Below are 19,677 nucleotides of genomic sequence, written 5' to 3' on the forward strand. Positions count from 1 at the left end.
CATCCACAATTACTTTACGCCTGTAGACATCCACAATTACTTTACGCCTGTAGACATCCACCATTACTTTACGCCTGTAGACATCCACCATTACTTTACGCCTGTAGACATCCACCATTACTTTACGCCTGTAGACATCCACCATTACTTTACGCCTGTAGACATCCACCATTACTTTACGCCTGTAGACATCCACCATTACTTTACGCCTGTAGACATCCACCATTACTTTACGCCTGTAGACATCCACCATTACTTTACGCCTGTAGACATCCACCATTACTTTACGCCTGTAGACATCCACCATTACTTTACGCCTGTAGACATCCACCATTACTTTACGCCTGTAGACATCCACCATTACTTTACGCCTGTAGACATCCACCATTACTTTACGCCTGTAGACATCCACCATTACTTTACGCCTGTAGACATCCACCATTACTTTACGCCTGTAGACATCCACCATTACTTTACGCCTGTAGACATCCACCATTACTTTACGCCTGTAGACATCCACCATTACTTTACGCCTGTAGACATCCACCATTACTTTACGCCTGTAGACATCCACCATTACTTTACACCTGTAGACATCCACCATTACTTTACGCCTGTAGACATCCACCATTACTTTACGCCTGTAGACATCCACCATTACTTTACGCCTGTAGACATCCACCATTACTTTACGCCTGTAGACATCCACCATTACTTTACGCCTGTAGACATCCACCATTACTTTACGCCTGTAGACATCCACCATTACTTTACGCCTGTAGACATCCACTATTACTTTACGCCTGTAGACATCCACTATTACTTTACGCCTGTAGACATCCACTATTACTTTACGCCTGTAGACATCCACTATTACTTTACGCCTGTAGACATCCACTATTACTTTACGCCTGTAGACATCCACCATTACTTTACGCCTGTAGACATCCACCATTACTTTACGCCTGTAGACATCCACCATTACTTTACGCCTGTAGACATCCACCATTACTTTACGCCTGTAGACATCCACCATTACTTTACGCCTGTAGACATCCACCATTACTTTACGCCTGTAGACATCCACTAATACTTTACGCCTGTAGACATCCACTATTACTTTACGCCTGTAGACATCCAAAATTACTTTACGCCTGTAGACAACCAAAATTACTTTACGCCTGTAGACAACCAAAATTACTTTACGCCTGTAGACATCCAAAATTACTTTAACTTTCAAGATGTTAATGATTTCGCACTGTGCGAGTTACGCGTCTTTGAATAACGCTTTGAGCCGACCTTCGAGGTGATAAGCACAGTGCCCTACTACGCCAAGAGTTCCGGGTTCGAATCCTTTACGGTTTTGAGTTCACACTCCTCATCTTCGCAATTAGCCAAATGCGCCAGAAAGTGACGCTAAGTAAGAAAAATGAAATCGAATAGCGGCGTTGACTGACAGACTCGCGATCTTGCTACCGAATGTTTCGGGTTAGAGTTCGGGCATAGATATGTGATCCATCCTCATCGTCGCGAATTGACATGAGGGTCAAAAACGCGAAGCGAAATGAGAAATAATGTAAATTGGATATCTCGCTCCAAATGCAGCTTACGTTGGCTAACGGGAGTCCCGGGTTCGATTCCTTGTGCACATGACGCAGTGGGTCGGGCCCCACTTGAACTGTAGGTCCAGTCCCGATTAACCTATCTATGCATAAATTGGACTTGGGAAAAAAACTTTACCTTTTTGTTGCTGTCAATGTGGTGGAAACATTTTGCATTGCTTCCAGTCTTGCCAATCACTTTGGCTTTAAACCCACTGAAAGGTCATATCCACATTTCTTCTGGCGGAAGACCTATTCCTACATGCAGGGAAGTAATAATGCAGTCGAAACGACAAAATTCCCGTGTCCCTGCGTTCTCGTTACGAGCAAATTGAAATTATTCTAATCTGCATTCATTTCACAAATGCGTAGTTCGGAAATAAAAACGTTCATGACAAAATTACTTCATTGTTCATTGAATTTTATGCTACCATAAAGTTTTTCAGGACATGCCTTAACATTGCTCGAGTTCTATTGGGGGGGGGGGAGGGGGATGCTGTTTAGCGTGTTGTTTTTACCACATTACAGGTTCTGTTGCATACGTGTGTATCGTGAATAAACCATACTTGCGTGCGAATTCTTTACTCACTGCAATATAATGAACGGATTGTCCAGCGCAGCCAAATAGTCGCAAGCGCTCCCAGGATATCAGAGAATTTTCGAAAGTAGTATTTCCGGCGGAGACACCTTGCACTTTAAAACTGTAGGTCTATTCTCGATTAGCCTATCTCAGCATTAAATGAACTTGGAACTATTTTTTTTTAAAAGAAGTAGCGTGAACTCTGGTCTATTAAACCCTAGATAAGTGGCAACCCTCGATGTCATTCCATGCCGCTGATATAAACAAAAATTGAACAAGGGAAATAATAATCTAGTAACGGTTGTTATCAACTAATAACAATATTTTTTGTCGATTTATTTGTATTTTCACTAAAATCTGTTTTTTCTATTTTATTAACCTTACAGGACCTTTACTGAAGAAAAACCTTTGAAAGTTAGGGTATATTTTTGTCGTGGAAATTCACATTAGCTTTATCCTCAGATTAGAGATCAGAGCCACGGTGTAGTCTACCTTCACCGGGGATCGAACCCGGGACCTCCTTGATTACAAGGAGACAGCGTTACCGCTACGCCATCCGGGAGGCGTTACGTTATCTCTTTCATTGTTGGAATTTTGAGAACTCTTTGGAAGCACGTATTCTCAGGATTAAGTGGTAAAATTCCGTCCGCGGTTGTCTAGTCGTGGGGCGCTGACTGCCACGCGGGAGGCTCTGTTTCGATTCCCGGAATAGGTGATGTAGGGTGTGAATTTTTCCGGCCTTTTTCCCTGTTGCATAAAGCTGCTCTGGGGTTCGATCAGCCTCGAATATATAGATACCTGGGGGCAACCCTGTTGGGAAAGTTCACTTGAGCGTGATCAACCGATAAAAGATCAGAGATCGAGAATCCCCAGATCCCTCCTCCCACTCAATGTGCCTTCATGGCACGGTGCAGGAGGAACTTTACCTTAACTTCTGTTATCGACTATCAAATTAGCCGCCCTCCGTGGACGCCAGGGAATGGGCATGGCTGTTCTTTTTTGTGAGTATCCCTTCATCATCTCATCATATCGTCACTAATTTGTCATCTTTGCTATTAACCGAAAGTGGCGGAAATCCAAAGTAAAATAAACCAATACTATGAATGTACATAATAAACTTTGTTCAATCGAAACTGAAGATTTTAATGTCCTTGGAAGGGGGAGGGGGTTCGACTTCCGTCCCCTCTCGAATGAGAGCACACGGTACTCGTCGACCAGGGCTTTTACGTCCTGCGAACGCTTCCGGCGAAACAAATCCTTCTCCGCCCAAAACAATCGAAGGGCCTCACGCGAGCGGTCTCTTAAAAGGAGGCTGTAAAGTGCATCGACGTGACCTTGCGAGATCTACTCAGAGCTTCAATTATCTGCCTCGGAACACGCTAAATCGAAACTTCGGCTCGAGCAAATTAAATGACCGCGTGCATCGATCTTTCGCTGCGGATAAATTGCTTCCTATGTTCCCGCACGCAGGTTCCTCGTTTGGCCCAAGGCTACTGGGACCTCTTTTGTGCGAGTGTCACTCCGCTCGTGACGAAACCAGGTCCTATTAATTCGCTTGTGAGTGGGGTAAAATGAAACCATAAGAAACGATATTTACACTTGTGGTTCGTATTTTGTAACATATATCGAGCGTACCGGTCCCCAATTACTCAAGGCCATATAATATATGCATGCAGAAATAATGGGTGGGATTCAACTTACTGCAGCCCTAGAATGCTACAGCTTTAATAATTGTAACTCGCAAACGATGTTAAATTGTAACTAGGGGGCGCAACTTTTGGCCATGAATTTAAGATAAATTTCAAACTTTCGCCCGTGAATCTACGGGATATTTCAAACTTTCGGACGAGAATCTACGGGATATTTCAAACTTTCGGCCGTGGATCTACGGGAAATTTCAGACTTTCGGCCGTGGATCTACGGGACATTTCAGACTTTCGGCCGTGGATCTACGGGACATTTCAGACTTTCGGCCGTGGATCTACGGGACATTTCCCACTTTCGGCCGTGGATCTACGGGACATTTCCCACTTTCGGCCGTGGATCTACGGGACATTTCCCACTTTCGGCCGTGGATCTACGGGACATTTCCCACTTTCGGCCGTGGATCTACGGGACATTTCCCACTTTCGGCCGTGGATCTACGGGACATTTCCCACTTTCGGCCGTGGATCTGCGGGACATTTCCGACTTTCGGCCGTGGATCTGCGGGACATTTCCGACTTTCGGCCGTGGATCTACGGGACATTTCCCACTTTCGGCCGTGGATCTACGGGACATTTCCCACTTTCGGCCGTGGATCTACGGGACATTTCCCACTTTCGGCCGTGGATCTACGGGACATTTCCCACTTTCGGCCGTGGATCTACGGGACATTTCCCACTTTCGGCCGTGGATCTACGGGACATTTCCCACTTTCGGCCGTGGATCTGCGGGACATTTCCGACTTTCGGCCGTGGATCTGCGGGACATTTCCGACTTTCGGCCGTGGATCTACGGGACATTTCCCACTTTCGGCCGTGGATCTACGGGACATTTCCCACTTTCGGCCGTGGATCTACGGGACATTTCCCACTTTCGGCCGTGGATCTACGGGACATTTCCCACTTTCGGCCGTGGATCTACGGGACATTTCCCACTTTCGGCCGTGGATCTGCGGGACATTTCCGACTTTCGGCCGTGGATCTGCGGGACATTTCCGACTTTCGGCCGTGGATATGCGCGCATTTTTAGCGGCGCGGCATTACTCCAGCAAATGTTAATGAAATGATAATATGGAACAAAATAATTAATTTACAATACAGAAGAAAAAAAATATAAAATTGCATGTTTGTTAGTCCTACCCCATCTGCATTTGTCCGCTGCTGCTGCAGCAGAACTAAGCATAAATCCAATGTTCTGCAAGATATGACGTCACTTCAGCCCGCCAAAGGTTAAACGTGCAAGATCTTGCAGTTGGCTTGAAGTTTTGTGTGGCTCGCTGAACTCTGGATGAGTTAAAATTTTGCGATCTTGTATGTTAATGAAAAATACGGGAGAAATAATGTCAATACGGGAGTTGGGAGGATTAAAAAAAAACAAAAAAACTGCAATACGGGAGATCCCAGGAAATATGGAAGAGATAGTCACTGTACTTAAATCATAGACCTGAAAGTCCTTGTATAGATGAAGGCAGGTGCATGGACATTTCGCTTCATTATCTTTTTCTCCACAGAGCGCGGGGCGGGGTCTGCCGCTGTCGGTGGCTGGTTCTGCTATGTTTCAACTTCCATGCATGATGTCATGGTCATTGCATCACGAGGGACAGGGACTCCACCCTGGCCCTTGTTTTGCATGTTTAATATTTTATTCGCGGGGGGGTTTCGCTGCAAGATTTGAAGCCTTGGCGGCAAGAATATAGTTTAACTCCCATGGTAAACATCACAACGTAAGTTGCACTCGAAATAAACTCTTTGGAACCTTTTCATATCTTATCTCCGTATGTTTTTGCAAGCAGTGTCGTCGCGAGGGTGAACGAAATCTTTTTCAAGCGGGCTCTACTTTGTTTGATCCCTTTTTTCTATTCCTTTTCTTTCTTTCTTTGTTTTTCTCTTTCACTGTCTGTCGCTGTCTCGCTCGCTCTCTCGCTCTCTCGCTCTCTCGCTCTCTCTCTCTCTCTCTCTCTCTCTCTCTCTCTCTCTCTCTGCGATATTTGCTCTTCAATAAATGAACCTGTCTGGATCAACCCCCTGCCAAACATATCCTATTGGGAAAATTAAAAACAAAATTTATGATATCCAGTTTATTCGTATTTCATTAGTAATTTAATTTAAAATGCAGGGGCTGGTAAGAATCTCATATTTTCATATTCTGCCGTTTGATAAAAGAAATTGCTTCAAGAGTTCTCAAAATTCCAAAGATTTCATACGCGATATCTGTGTAAATTTTATAACTATACTTTCTCACTAATTTTCAAAGGTCATTCTTGAACGAGGTGTAAAAGTGAAGTATACTAACGCAAAAACAGTAGTGTTGGATAATCACAGTACCAGCTTTTTCCAAGCATATAATAATAAATGCGAAACAAAATAATGCATTAGCACAAATAATTAATTAGTTTATTTCCAGTATCCAGTTTTGTTAGCCCCACAAAAATTTCTGGCGAACGCTTATATTCACGCAGTCGATCAACGTATTGACAAAAGCATATAGATGAATGAAATTTATAGAGCTGTCTAGCTGAATATAGCACTGTATTCTCTTCGCTGAACCGAAAAGAGCAACGCAACTTCAGTACTCTTGGAACCTAGCAGGGAAACTCATATGGTTGGTTGAGCCTGTTCCCAGTGGAGGACATGCCTCTGCAAAATATATGCCTGCGATTTGCATACGTACGTGCGTAATTTTTAGGATATTGACAGGGGTCTGGGCGTTGCTCGCACACTGAACGTGACTTCGAACTAATGGCTCCGCCGTGCTGAGTTTCCGTTTAATTCCTACGTGTTGTCATCGTTGCCATATCCAACACGAAATGTGTGCAATTGACAAACAGCGTCTTTTAATACCCGTACAAGTCTCGGTGAGGGTGCGTTTTTACTAAGTTGTGAGGTGCTTATACTGGGACATACTTTGCGAGGTACGCCTGTCAGACCGCTCTGAATTCTTTTAATAATAATATTTTTTTATTGTAGAAACACATGAGAACATCACGTGTATTACAATCGTCAGAAATATAACTTAGCCTTGTACAAATAAAGTATAATCGTACATAAATCTTACAAACATCCCAACAGCATCTTAGAAACGTAACACAACTTAGATAAAGTTAAATAGTTAACATTATTATCTTACAAGCATAACTATTTTACCTAACAAAATTAATTTCAAAGAATTCTTCTGCCTTATATATACAGAGCATTCCCTAACATTCGATACGAGACTCGGCCGCAAGCTGCCCGGCATCAGCGCTGTCCTTACCGGTGAACGGGTTCCCCGACAGTCGCTAGAGTCGGCTATTAAAATTACAGTTTTCATATTGTGCACTAACCTTGACTACAGAAGGTGTTGAAAATGATGTCCCTCTGCTGCAACACAGTCCTGTCATCTGCGAAGGAAATTGGCATTTACACGTGCAAGTTCGTATACTGTAATTCTCCCGATTTCTCGTACAATACTCTCTTTTAACTCACGGATAGTGTGCGGATTGTCTTTGTCTACTTTATTTCCCCATTTTTCTTTCCACTTTTATTCAGAACTGACCCTGTTACTCTAAACCTTTTTACGAGGTTTAATATAAGCGACTGTCGCGGACCCGTTCACCGGGAAAGACAAGCGCTGATGCCGGGCCGCTTGCCGCTGAGTCTCGTAGCGAATGTCAGGGAATGCTCTGTACACTTATCAGTCAATACTTTTTGCAGTTCTCTCTTGAATTTTATAAAGGGCGGTTACCTTACAGACAAAGGGAGAGCATTGTAAAACTTAACCGACATGTAGTAAAAGGTTTTTTGTGTCTTGTTATAATTACATCCAAACAATCCCTATTTCTGGTTTGAAGGTGGCGACACTAGCTTGAACGAAAGGCGGTAATCTGGAACTTCCAGAACCTCAAGCGGTCTTTGAGACCGCACCTCACAAGTGTCTACCGACCTGGAATTATGCGTCAATTTTTTGGTACCAGAAATTGTGCCTGACGTTCTTCATACGCGTCAAATCGACTATATTTAATTCAAAATCCACTATTTGCACTGTCTTGGGTCTTTTATTTGTGCGTTCCTGCCCTGTAGCTTCGTTGAAGGGTTGTTCTTGGCATTGAGACGCAGAGTTAAGTGCTCGCTGTATTTGAGAGAATCTAATGAAGGGGTCCAGGATTCGATCCTCGGTGGAGCAACATGCCAGCTCAATTCACACTTTAAAACAACTGCAGGTACAGTCTCTATCAGCGGGTGTATGCACATGGGCGTCCGGAAGGGGGGCAAGGGGGGCCGTGGCCCCCCTGGAAAATGAAAGTCAACCAAAAAATATGTATTTCACACATATAATTTCATTTTAGCCACAATAATATGTGTTAATTATTGCATGAACACCATAAATTCAAATTTAAGCAATGATTTTTAGGGAACAACACTATTTTTGGGGAAAATTTACCCTCGTTTGCCCCCCCCTTGGAAAAAAAATACCTTCCTTGCCCCTCCCTGGAAAAAATCTTGCGGACGTCCATGTGTATGCATATGATTAAATTCATGAAAGCGCACGCACAAAGAACACTCAAACCCAGTCTGGGATTCAATCCCTGGACCCCTAGCGCCGTAGCGGTCGGTGCTAACCGTTCCGCCACGGAGGTCCAAGTGTTGAAATTTTATCTGTAGCGTTCATAATCTATATCGGCATACTATAAAGCCAAAATCGCGTAGGTAGGTTGCAAGGGCGTGTTTTGAAGGGTAAAAGTCCCAACCGTGCAGTGATCCAGCGCAAAAGGCGGGGTCGCCTCTGCGGCGTATTCCAGCAGATCGATCCGACGGAATCCTCCTCTGTTCCAGGCATAACTGCTGGAGAATTTGGAGGCTGTTGCTTACTTTCACTATTTTTAGTCTGTGCTAAGAAAAGAACCTCGGTTGCTTTCCTGGAGCCCACACGTTGTATTCCCAAGGCGGACTGAAATCTTCGAATACGAGTTCAATATGGAATCCGACGTGAGTTTTCTTGTCTGCTTATTGAATTCAGAAGATGATAAAAGAGCAGAGGAACACAATGTCTGTAGTTTTAAAGTTTTTTTTAGCAACCCTAGATATAAACCTGCACTCTATGCATAGTGACACGTTTTCCTTGTTATTCAGTGAATCGGATTCCATTTTATAAGCCCAGTCCTAACTATAGCCTAACTAAACGTAAAACGAACTTTGCCTAGATATACCTCCGTAGGCGTAGAATTTTGAATCTAGGGATGAAGATGGGGTGTGGTTGTTCGTTGGAGTGTACGAGTATATCATCCCCAACACGCGTGAATTGGCCCACATTCAGGTGGCCACTAGTATTGGAATTGAATTGCTTTCGATTGATAGGTAACGGACGCTAGCTCTATTAAACGAAGTAATCAGGAGTGAAGATATACTTAATATTTTATACAGGGAAAACTTTGTTTGGAATAACTAGATTTTTATATTAGAAAGAAATTATGTTCACCACTAAAAATGCTTTTTAGAAACTGTGGAGATTTGTTAGTTACCAAAATTATTTTTTTTAAAATTGCCATACATAGAACATCCTGGACTGCATTTGGAGACTAGCAAGAATCTGCCACATATTCTTGTTGAATGTGCCGAATTGGTTTTCCTCAGGCAGACTTTTGATCTTCCCAACTGTCAGTGTGCGAATTAAGCTTTTTGTTTTGAGGGGGAGGGGGGAGATGCCAACTCAGTGGCGTACTTGTGGTTTCATCTCTGGAGGTTTTTTGGGGGGTATGTAAATTTGTGTACCATTAAAGTAAAGTAAATCTTATGATAGCATTTACACGTAGTTTAGAAACAGTAATTTACTTTTTGAGAAAACCCAAACTCATACACAAAAAGAGCTATCGAACTAGTAAGACCGAAAACGTGACCACATTTCTATTGCCAAGTTCAAACTTAGGGTCCATCTAACCTACACGTTTCTTGTAAACACTTTAACACAATCAAAATATCAGCAGTATGCCTAGTGAAAAGCAGCCTGCGTTTGTCCGCCTCGTGGGGTTGATCACTTGCTTACTTGCTGCTTTAACACACAAGGCTGCCTACTTTTCGGCAGGAAAATCTTTGATGGGACAGGAATGATTTTTCAGTTGTTTGTTACATACTTAAGAAATGACATGCTTTTAATTTTCATTCAGGGGGATAAAAACATCCCTGGCAGGGATAAAAATGGTTTCCTTTTGCCGAGGATAAAATATTTTGTAAGGGGTAAATCCCCGGCATCCCCCCGTTAATTCGCACACTGCCAACTGTTTATCATCCCTTTTTATTAGAGATGACCACAAAGTTTTATCAAATGTTGTTAGCTTTTTGCGATGAGCCGGACTGAGAAAGCTTTTACTTGATTCTTATTTTTTTTAATGTTTGTCTTGTTCAGGTCACCTTGCTTTTTCCCCAAGGGGCGTTTTACACCCTTTGTTTTAAATTTGTAGGCAAGATTTTTAGATACGGGGATATTTGCCCGTATAGATTGAAGGGTGCAAAATGACCTAATGTGCCGACGCACCCAACAACTTCAATTCAACCAATCAATGGTGTTGCTTCGTCAATCTGTGTTTGTTCGTTCATTTGATCGTATCAGAATTCATCATCATTTTCCCGATTAGCGAGAAGTGGTAGGAAAGCTATAAGTAAAATATAACAAATCAATCATCATATCCTTGTCGTTGCGAGTAACTTCAAGAGGAAGAAAAGCGACTTGGAAACCAAGTTCAAAACCAACGAAACTTGAGACGCGTAAAATAAATCCCCAAATAGTCCTTCTGACAAGTGTTTTGAGTGTTCTTGACGTAACTTTCCCATGCAAACGTGGAACAATAAAAGTCTTGCACTGTACTGTTACATAATGTGGGATTTTTCATGCAGTTAACGAAGGCTTAACGGTGCACGCGTGTTCCTTTGTACCTTGCCATCCCTAGCACTGTGAGAGATGGTGACTGGGTGTCGGCTTGCTTGAGCCTTCCATATGCATTCTCACGGTGTGCTCGCTCGCGTGACAATTCCTGTCGCTCGCTTTGGGATCAACTTATGGCTGTTCTTTGCATTTCAAATTCATATTTATTTCCTATACACGCGATGGTATTTACTTTTGATGTTTCCTCGCGTGCCGTCTTTTGCGTTTCTTGATCTGTTGAGAGGTGCATGAAAATTGTGGTCGTCAGCAAATAGGGATGGTATGGAAATATTTGTCTCGTTCTTAGTCTCAAGTATCGAAATATATACCCTATAGTATAAACAGAACGTGTCAATGCACAAATTCCAGTCTGCTGCGAAAAGAACATTTCCGCCGGATTACAGTTCAATATCTTGAAATATACCTGTTTATAAAGTTCTGGAGATATTGTTTTAACTTGCCCAAAAGACCTCCCATAGAGGGACGAGGGAAACAGCTTTCGTTGATCACATTATTCTTTGGCTCCTCTTTTCAGTGCTACGTGACATCGAAAAATTAGATTTTATCCTGAATAGATGCAATAACGTAGCATAGGTGAAGAAAATTTCTCAAATACAAGCTCTCGAACGGGACAGAAGGTCAAGTAAAATGTGTTATTACACGAGTCAAATGAAAACCTTAAAAGTCCAATAAAATTTGTAGGGCAGACTGTATAGAGCTCAAATTTCCATGAGGTATCAACTGTTTTTACAAAACGACCTCAAGCTTCGACACTAATCAAGTGAGCTTCAAAACGCTATTTTTGTTATTTTAAACATGGCACCTCCTAAATACACTTGCACAAGTGAAGAGAAGTGGTTTCTTGCCTTCTGTAGCCTAAAACTTACAGAAATTTCTCGGCAAATGAGAATTCAATATCTCTGTGGATGCTTACCACACCAGCACGTTTACTAATGGAGGAGGAAGTTCGACAATGGCCTCGGTTCGCAGGCAGATGGGTGGAAAGGCCTTCTCAGTGGCTCATAAGTTGACTGCACGTGGATTCCAAAGACTTGTTCTTAAAGTATACCAGTGGCGTAGCGTGATTGTATGAAAGGTGTAAGGCTTCCTTAGATAAACCTGATCTGAATATTGGATAAAGAAAACCCAAAGATATTTTAACTAAATATAATCTATTTTAATGTAAGTCATGTATGGGCACACTCAATTTCAAACTATGTTAACAATAATAGTATATGTATTACTTACTGAAAAATTCTCATTTATACTGTAACACAATCCGATGATCCTTTAGTCTGAACATCTCAATCACGTCGTCGTAGAATCGGGAGTTTCTGGTCAATGTCTTTAGCAGCACAATGGATACGCGTATCAGTCCCAAGTCAGATTTCCTTGCCTGAGTCTGTGTGATGCGTTGAAATGTATGAATCCTCTTCAGTGCAGAAAACTACTTTTTCACCGACGAGCTTCAGGCAGGAACAATGAGGAACAATTCAACAGAATTGTACACTTGTCCAACAGCTTCATTCAAATTGGTAGTACGCAAGTACTCATGAAGTTCAAACACACTCTTTACTCGATATTCGGCTTCAGAATAAATTACCTGTAGCTCAACTTTCAACTGGTAGCAATTGACAAATTTCGCGTACAGCTTAGTTAAGGACACAAACTCTTTTTCTGGAAGGTCACGTCATATTTTTATTCTTATTATTTTTCTTTCACTAAAAAGTCATTTGTGGGAAATGCGTAGGATACAATTTGCAAATGCAAATGCATTAGAGAATATTACTCATTATCATCGTTACGATATTTGCGCACATTTTGAAAAGCATATCAAGCAACTTAGGTCAAAGGAAAAGGTAAAAACAAAATCTCTAAATCATAACGCTAAATATTACGCGTATGCTTTTAACATTACGGGCAACTGGGATGCACGCGCCTAACTTTGCGGGCGCTGCTGGATCTAGGATTGCCAGACATTCCTCTTTTATCTTTAACTTCGCTGCTTTAACTTCGCTGCTTCTAATGAAGGTAATATCCAACATTAAACCATCTCTTTGTGAACTTAATAGTTAGTTTACACATTTAAAATGACACCCGTTTTGTTAGCTACACCTCCCGTCAAGCATTGTTGAAACAACGCGGGAGTCGATTTTCTTGGTTCTCTTCTGACCGTGGCAAACAAGTCAGACGCAGCGGGGACAGAAATTCTCGCCAGCTAGCACCCACTTGTAATGCGCCTTACAGTGGCTGAGAATCGGGGCGCCCTGTCATTGGTTGAGAAGATACTACGTAAGCAAACACACCCGCCATGGGCGAGTCCAAATAATTTCTTCCATTCACCCGCACGTAAGTCCTCTCAAGAAGCCTTACAGAGAAACAAATAGAATCAAAACAAGTCCTCAATTGTTTCGTTAAAAGTTCTACTTGAAGTCTGATATTGCTATGTGTGTTCAAGCGATAAATACGGGAATGAAATACGTTTTCTTCAATAATTTCAACTTGTAAGGTGGACTTACAAGCCTTACATGGGCACTACGCCGCTGAAGTATACAGGCACTAACTGGAAATATATGTAGATCAGCAATAGGTCTGTGCTAGAATGCAGCCAACTTGTGCAACCCTACATACAGAAATCTACTAGATAGAAACAAAAAGGTTTTCATTTCTCTCCCTTGTAACACAGGAGTAGGAAAACTTAAGGTGGACAAAAGAAAGACCGTTCGTTCACCGTAGTGGAATGCCAGAGCGTGTCGTTCTCTTGAAAGTCAGTCAACGCACGTGCACAACGCGTAACGCATGTTCCAGCACGAGGAGTTGCAGAAAGACCACGGGACCAGTCATCCGCAGTTTCGCTCCTGGTGAATATGAATTACCAGGTAACTGGCTCGTAACGATCGTTGCTGCCCATAATTGAACAAGGTAGATGCTATCACGATGACTCTTCTCATTGTGTACGTCTCATCTACACGTGTTTACATTGCGCACATTTATTTATATGATGTATCCTGCGTTCACTTCATGGTTAAGAGGGTTCAATCCTCCTATCGCCCTTTCAGAATAATATTTTTATTTCCCTTTTTCTTTCCCGTCACTTTCCTCTTCCCCTTTTTCTTTCCCGTCACTTTCCTCGAACATTTTTTTATTCTAAACCACTGTAATTTTGTTTGTCCAAAGAGTAGAGAGGGGCTGAAATTGTCAAGCTGCGTTTTAGGGTTGCGAGACGTACTGTAAAATATTTCGTAATTACTTTATTTAACGTTCGATTTTTAAAAAATGTGTTCAAGACAAAAATGCTAAGTAGGGGCCATTTTAAGGAGAATATGTATCACTTCGGCTTCTCCAGAGCTCTTAAGTTCTTTGATTCGGAATATTTGATTTTGATTTTTAATTTCAGGAGGGGCTGTAGCCCCATCAGCTGAGATTAGGATTTCCCCTTTACTTTTACCTTTGCATAACTTAATAATATCCCGGGACTTTGAAAGAAATTACTGGAATGCCTCCACTGGAAATAATTCAGATGGCGCACTGAATGCAATTTCAATGGTTTTTAAATTATGGAAATGGTTACTACGGACAAAACTATTTTTTTCTTCATACTTGCACAACTTTCCAAAACTACGGTGTATATTGTCATTTGGAATAAAAGAAATACACTTCATTTTAATACAGTTAAGCGGAAAATTATATTGCTTCCTGTCTGTACACGCTACATCGCAAGCCGTTAACCACATATACTTCTTTGCCTCACTATATCAAAGCAGTAAAAATAGATATGCTCTGGCTTAAACCTGTCGCGAACAAGCTTCAGTTTCCTCGGCGACTGGCCGTCAAGTTGCTCGCTGAGCGCTCATGATAGTACTCGGGTGTTTTTCGTTTTTCACCGGTGGATAATGCTTCGTGGATGGACCCCCTTGCATATCAACGGGAGGGAAGCGTCCAGCGTCTCCCATGACTAGAGGTCGCCTTGGGTCCAGTCGAGAGATGATCTCATCCGCAATCTCTCTCCATTCCCATCTTGACTGCCGGAGATATTTATGTCCCTTGTGGGAGGCAGCATGGGTCGTTCCGTGTACGGAAAACTTTTAGTAAGGAAAGGATACGAACAAAGTCTGCGGTTATGTAATCACCATAGTCAATAACAGGGTTGCCAGATCCGGAAACAAATACCAATATGCTCACTTTTTTGCAACGTTGGGGGGAGGGGGCGGGGGGCCAATTCACATGATCTCCGAGCAGCATGTAAATAAACCGCGAAAAGCTGGGTACATATAACAATATTTTTTCCCTTTACGAAGTTTCCTTCCTGTTTCCCAGACCAGTAGTTTGGTTTAGTTTGTTATAGCATTTTGTGAGTGCGATATTTCAAGGATGGTAATTTGATTTCTGTAAGGCTGAGAAAATAGATATTATTCATATTCTTATCCTTAAATTTCAGTGTTACTGTAGCTTTTAATTGAACATTTTTTCCAGTTTATCTCAATTTTCCGATATAATTACCCAAATACACTTATACTCATCGGCCAATATTCACTACGGTTTAATCTCGCCTGTTTTCAGTATACAATATTCGCGTATGATCTTCGTTAAAGTATTTTTCAATAGTTTCTGTCCCCGGAATCCTGTGGAGCGAGCGAACGAAAGCAAGTATCTGCACAAGAAGTGGCTAGAGGGTTCGACCAATGAACACGTGCGAGGGAACTGGATTGAGTGGAGGGGGAAAGCGACTGCAGGTACCATCCGTTGCAGCAGCGTGTACTGCTTCGCTCTGCCCATTCGCTTTCTCCCCTTCTGCCGCTATGCGCGACCTTGCTACAGAGATTCCCGAGATAAAAGTCTATTAAAAGTATTGATAACATCTAGAATACAGCGAAAGCAAACTAGACGAAAATTCACGTGAATGCTCTAGTAAAAAGAATTTTAAGACTTATTTCCGATTTGTATGTCGGAAGAAGTCAAGACAGTAAGTTAAAATTGGGTTGAAGCAAATTTTCAAATATCATACCACTAAGTCTCGAACGAGACCGAGAAACTGACAATGTATCGATCTCGTCTCGATACCATACCTAATTTACTACAAGAGTGTGGATTGTACTTTACATTGCATTGTAAGTAGGTCGAATTAGCGAGAGTTTACTGTATATGTTTTTTTAACTCTATTTTTGCAGGTTTGCGAAGAGACGCTGGCGCAGCACAAGGCTCGGCTGAGCGAGCTGCGAGGAATGGTATCGCAGATCGCTGCCGACGTGGGTCTCGAAGGGGGCGCCTTCCTCGACGGAGAAGTGGAGGCGCTCGGTCGCCGCCTGGAGGATGTGAGGGAGTCCCTGGCAACACTGACGGAGCTGGCGGAAGCGAGAGCCGCCACCGGGGAGCTGTGCGTGGAGGACTTGAAGAATACAAGAACCTTCCTGAATTCGGTCCAGCAGGTGAGTGGCCATGCTTTCTCTGCTGATGCATGCCGTCCGGACATTTGTTTTTTTGTTAGTGTGAGCAGGAGGTGGTAACCAGAAGTATCTCGGTTAGGCCTGAGCCGATACCAATTTGAAATGGCAATAATTAAAATTTGTCCAAAATATTGATCAATATTGTTGTGTAGATATTGTTCTCCAATTATAGGCATCAATTTACCAATAAATTTGATTTAGAATATTTAAGAAAAAGTTCAATTTTTCATGCAATTCTTTTGGAAAATGAAAAGGAAGTTTGAATTTTGCATAATTTCCAGGGTAATTACACTCTGCAAAAATATCGCGCGTTATCGGTACGTGCTCATCCCTAATCTCGGTAATTTTTTTTCTTAAAAAAAAGTGACACCGTTGACTTTGCTCAAGTAAACCAATTGTCCAATGCCGAATCCGCAGCGGTTCATAGTAAACGGACTGTAGGTTCTACGACATAGAAAGAAGATTAAAAATCTAGAGATATAAGGACAAGAACGGAAGGAAGAGAAAGTAATAAAAAATAGAAAAAATAAATGATTATTTCATGACTGTCATGGAAGTCAGCAGGATTTTTTCCAGGACTGGGACAAGGAAGGTAATTTTTTTCTGGGGTGCAAACCAGGCATATTTTCCCCCATAATTCTGTTGTCCTCTGAAAAGCACTCGTTCAGCTTGAAGTCCGCAGTTTTCAGCAAACTCCTTTCTAATAATTAACATAAATTACTGTGACTGAATTTAAATTTGAAGTGTGAAATATATAACTTTTGGTTTGACGTTAATTTTCCAGTGGGTCGTGGCACCCTGTCCCGTCGGACGCGCGTAATGAAGCGGCAAGTGATTCCCTACGAACGCCCATTGTTACTGGCGCTCTTATCACCTTTACAGCTATCGTTACTAGACGTTGCTTGTCCAGTAAGTAAGCAGAACGTGTTGCATGCGTGAATTACAAACCGGTTGTTCTTTTCTTTCATCCAAATTTAAAATGAATTGCACTAAATTAGCAATATAAACTTCGTGTGTTCAAATTAGAAAATATGGAGGCAAGAAAGTGCATAGCAAGACCTTAAGTTATAACACTAAAAAAAAACTGCATGGCGAAACAGCCCTCTAAGGGCCAGAGCGGCTTTTTCATGGGGTGACACGTAGTCAGCGCATCGAGTCCTATCGTCGCTGTTTTCTGGCTTTCGAGACCGGAACCTCCTACTTCCTACGCACTTGTTACTTCGCATCAGTGCCTCCCAAGACAGTTACTCGTTGCAGTTGGCGTGAACGAAGCTCCAACTATTCTCTAACGTTTCGTTGTGCACATCACCTCGCGACGTGTGTGTTCATCCGCGGCGCGGGGCATTACTTCCAGACACGCTTCGCGTCTCTAGTTTCCACAGGTCTCTCCTGCACGCCAGGCGACCATTTGCAGCGATGACAGCGTACAGAGTTTCCTGCGCCTTCGATGCCTTTCCCTATATCATCCGCTGATAGCACGGCCCGTGAGAAACGCCTCAGCTGCCTCCACTTCGCCATCTCGTGACAGAACGTGATCATCAAAAGTAACTTTTTAAAAAAAAAAAAAAAAAAAAAAAAAAGTCACCGGATCCCCTCCCGATCCTGCAGTCTTCTTTCCGGAATGAACTGAGACCAAAGAGCTCCGGATTCACGCAAGACTTCGTCACGAAGTCGCAACAGAATGAACCGGGTGCGCTTGCAATGATTAGAATTGGAGCTATGGTAACCATTTCTTTTTAAAACTACTGGTGATGTAAAGGGACGAATGCCGAGTGTGAAGGGACGAAGGCTGAGTGTGATGTGTCAAGAGCAGTGGCCGTGAATAGGCGGTAGAGGGTAGAAGTTGCCGCCCACATTTTGCCAACTTGTGGTACAGAGGCTAGTGAAAAACACTACGACGCAATCTCGCAAGTTCGGACCTGTTCACAGTTGGATGCGTTATTGTTTATTGATTGATTTTTTAAAAGTACTTTATGGCCGCGGTGGCTCAGTCGGTAACGCGTCTGACTACCATACTAAAGGTACCGGGTTCGATCCCCGGCCGTTTCAAATCCGGGAACTTTTCTAACGATGGAAGCGGCCCGGCGCCCACCCAGCGTCGAATAACATGGGTACCTGGGGGGTAAAGGCGGTCAGGGGCGTGATGCTGATCACATCACCCCCACTCACGACCCCCCACACCCCCTATACGCCTTCATGGCATTGTGCTATTCACAGGGGAGCACTTTACCTTTTTTTAAAAAAAATTATGGACAGTGTGGCTAATGGGGACTGGATCTACAGTTTAAGTAGGATCCGAACCACTGTGCCGTGTGCCTCCACCGGGTATTTAAACCGGGACCGCTTGATTAAAAGGCAACGACGTTACCATTACAGTGTCCCAGTATGCAAATATGCGACTGTCAAGTTCTGTATAGATAAAATTGTAGCGCTCTACAATGTCAGGGGTTCGAATTCCGGCATGGATGGTGCTTGCGAGTCATCAATTTCAACATATCATCAGTCCTCATCTTCGCGATTAGCCAAAAGTGGCAGGAAAGCTAAATAAAAAATAAACCGAATCATACAAGATGAAATTGGATTGATTTGAACAAAAGTGACATAAAAACTTGATAGATCAAAAACACGAAGACTGCTTACATGAAGATAATTCAACTATATTCGGGCAGAGCCACTACTAAAAATGAAGTATGTTGCAGATCTCGCACGTAACACACTCGTTCCTCCTCGACTTGGACATTTTTGTACGAGAAGTGGCCGCAGAAGAAAATGCAAATTGATATCCGCGTGTGGAAATTCGCCATTGTTTTGAGCGTGGGAGTGTGGCGGAAGCTGTAGGAGGAGTTCAGAGGAAGGAAGCTGGTCTCTTCCTGCCGCGTACAACACGTGCCAAAAACTGGCTTTGCTTTGGTATCTTGTTTCGGAGTCCACGTTTACTAGGGACGACATCGAGGCGGGGTGTATAGTTGTCAGTTTCGTTTGTAAATAGTTCAATACCTGTCTCTTGCAATGTTATCCCACGCGAAATGGCTGTCTGCCGCCAGATTTTGACCAGTTTTGCAGACTGTTCACACAGGTTCCCTGAGCACGCATTAAAAAAAAATAAAAGGCCCGGTTCAATTTTTTTCACAACAAATTACAAGTTTTATCTCTTCTTCTAATCGAAATACAGACTCCAGAAAAACTCATTAATACCTTGCAGGTCGGTTAAAAAATCAAAATTTCGCACATGTGTATTGGGAATTTTTCAATTGATTTCAATTTAAGGCCAGTGTTCTAGAGTATAAATCTCTGTTTATGGAGTAGTAGTTTCTACAATTAATTTCAGAATGTGTAATCACAGCTTTTTTAGTCTACCCCCCCCCCCCCCCCATTAAATCATGTTGGTTTGCAGTTCTTTCAGCAAGGAAAATGTCCTTTATAATACACATGCAGCTGAGTATTAGAAATTGTG

The 19,677-nt window shown here is 42.5% G+C and overlaps 1 protein-coding gene across 15 annotated transcripts in view; it reads left to right on the forward strand.

Moving 5' to 3' along the window:
- The window catches only part of Msp300 (Muscle-specific protein 300 kDa), a 609,326-nt gene that overhangs the window by 541,437 nt on the left and 48,212 nt on the right, over positions 1-19,677 (forward strand). For all 15 annotated transcript variants that reach the window (XM_083137559.1, XM_083137560.1, XM_083137558.1 and 12 more), the window contains one exon: positions 15,948-16,205. In XM_083137559.1, coding sequence (XP_082993685.1) covers positions 15,948-16,205 — 258 coding nt within the window. The remainder of the gene's footprint in view (positions 1-15,947; positions 16,206-19,677) is intronic.

This window comes from Lepisma saccharinum, chromosome 16, assembly GCF_977018435.1.
Source record: "Lepisma saccharinum chromosome 16, izLepSacc3.1, whole genome shotgun sequence".
Lineage (NCBI taxonomy): Eukaryota > Metazoa > Arthropoda > Insecta > Zygentoma > Lepismatidae > Lepisma > Lepisma saccharinum.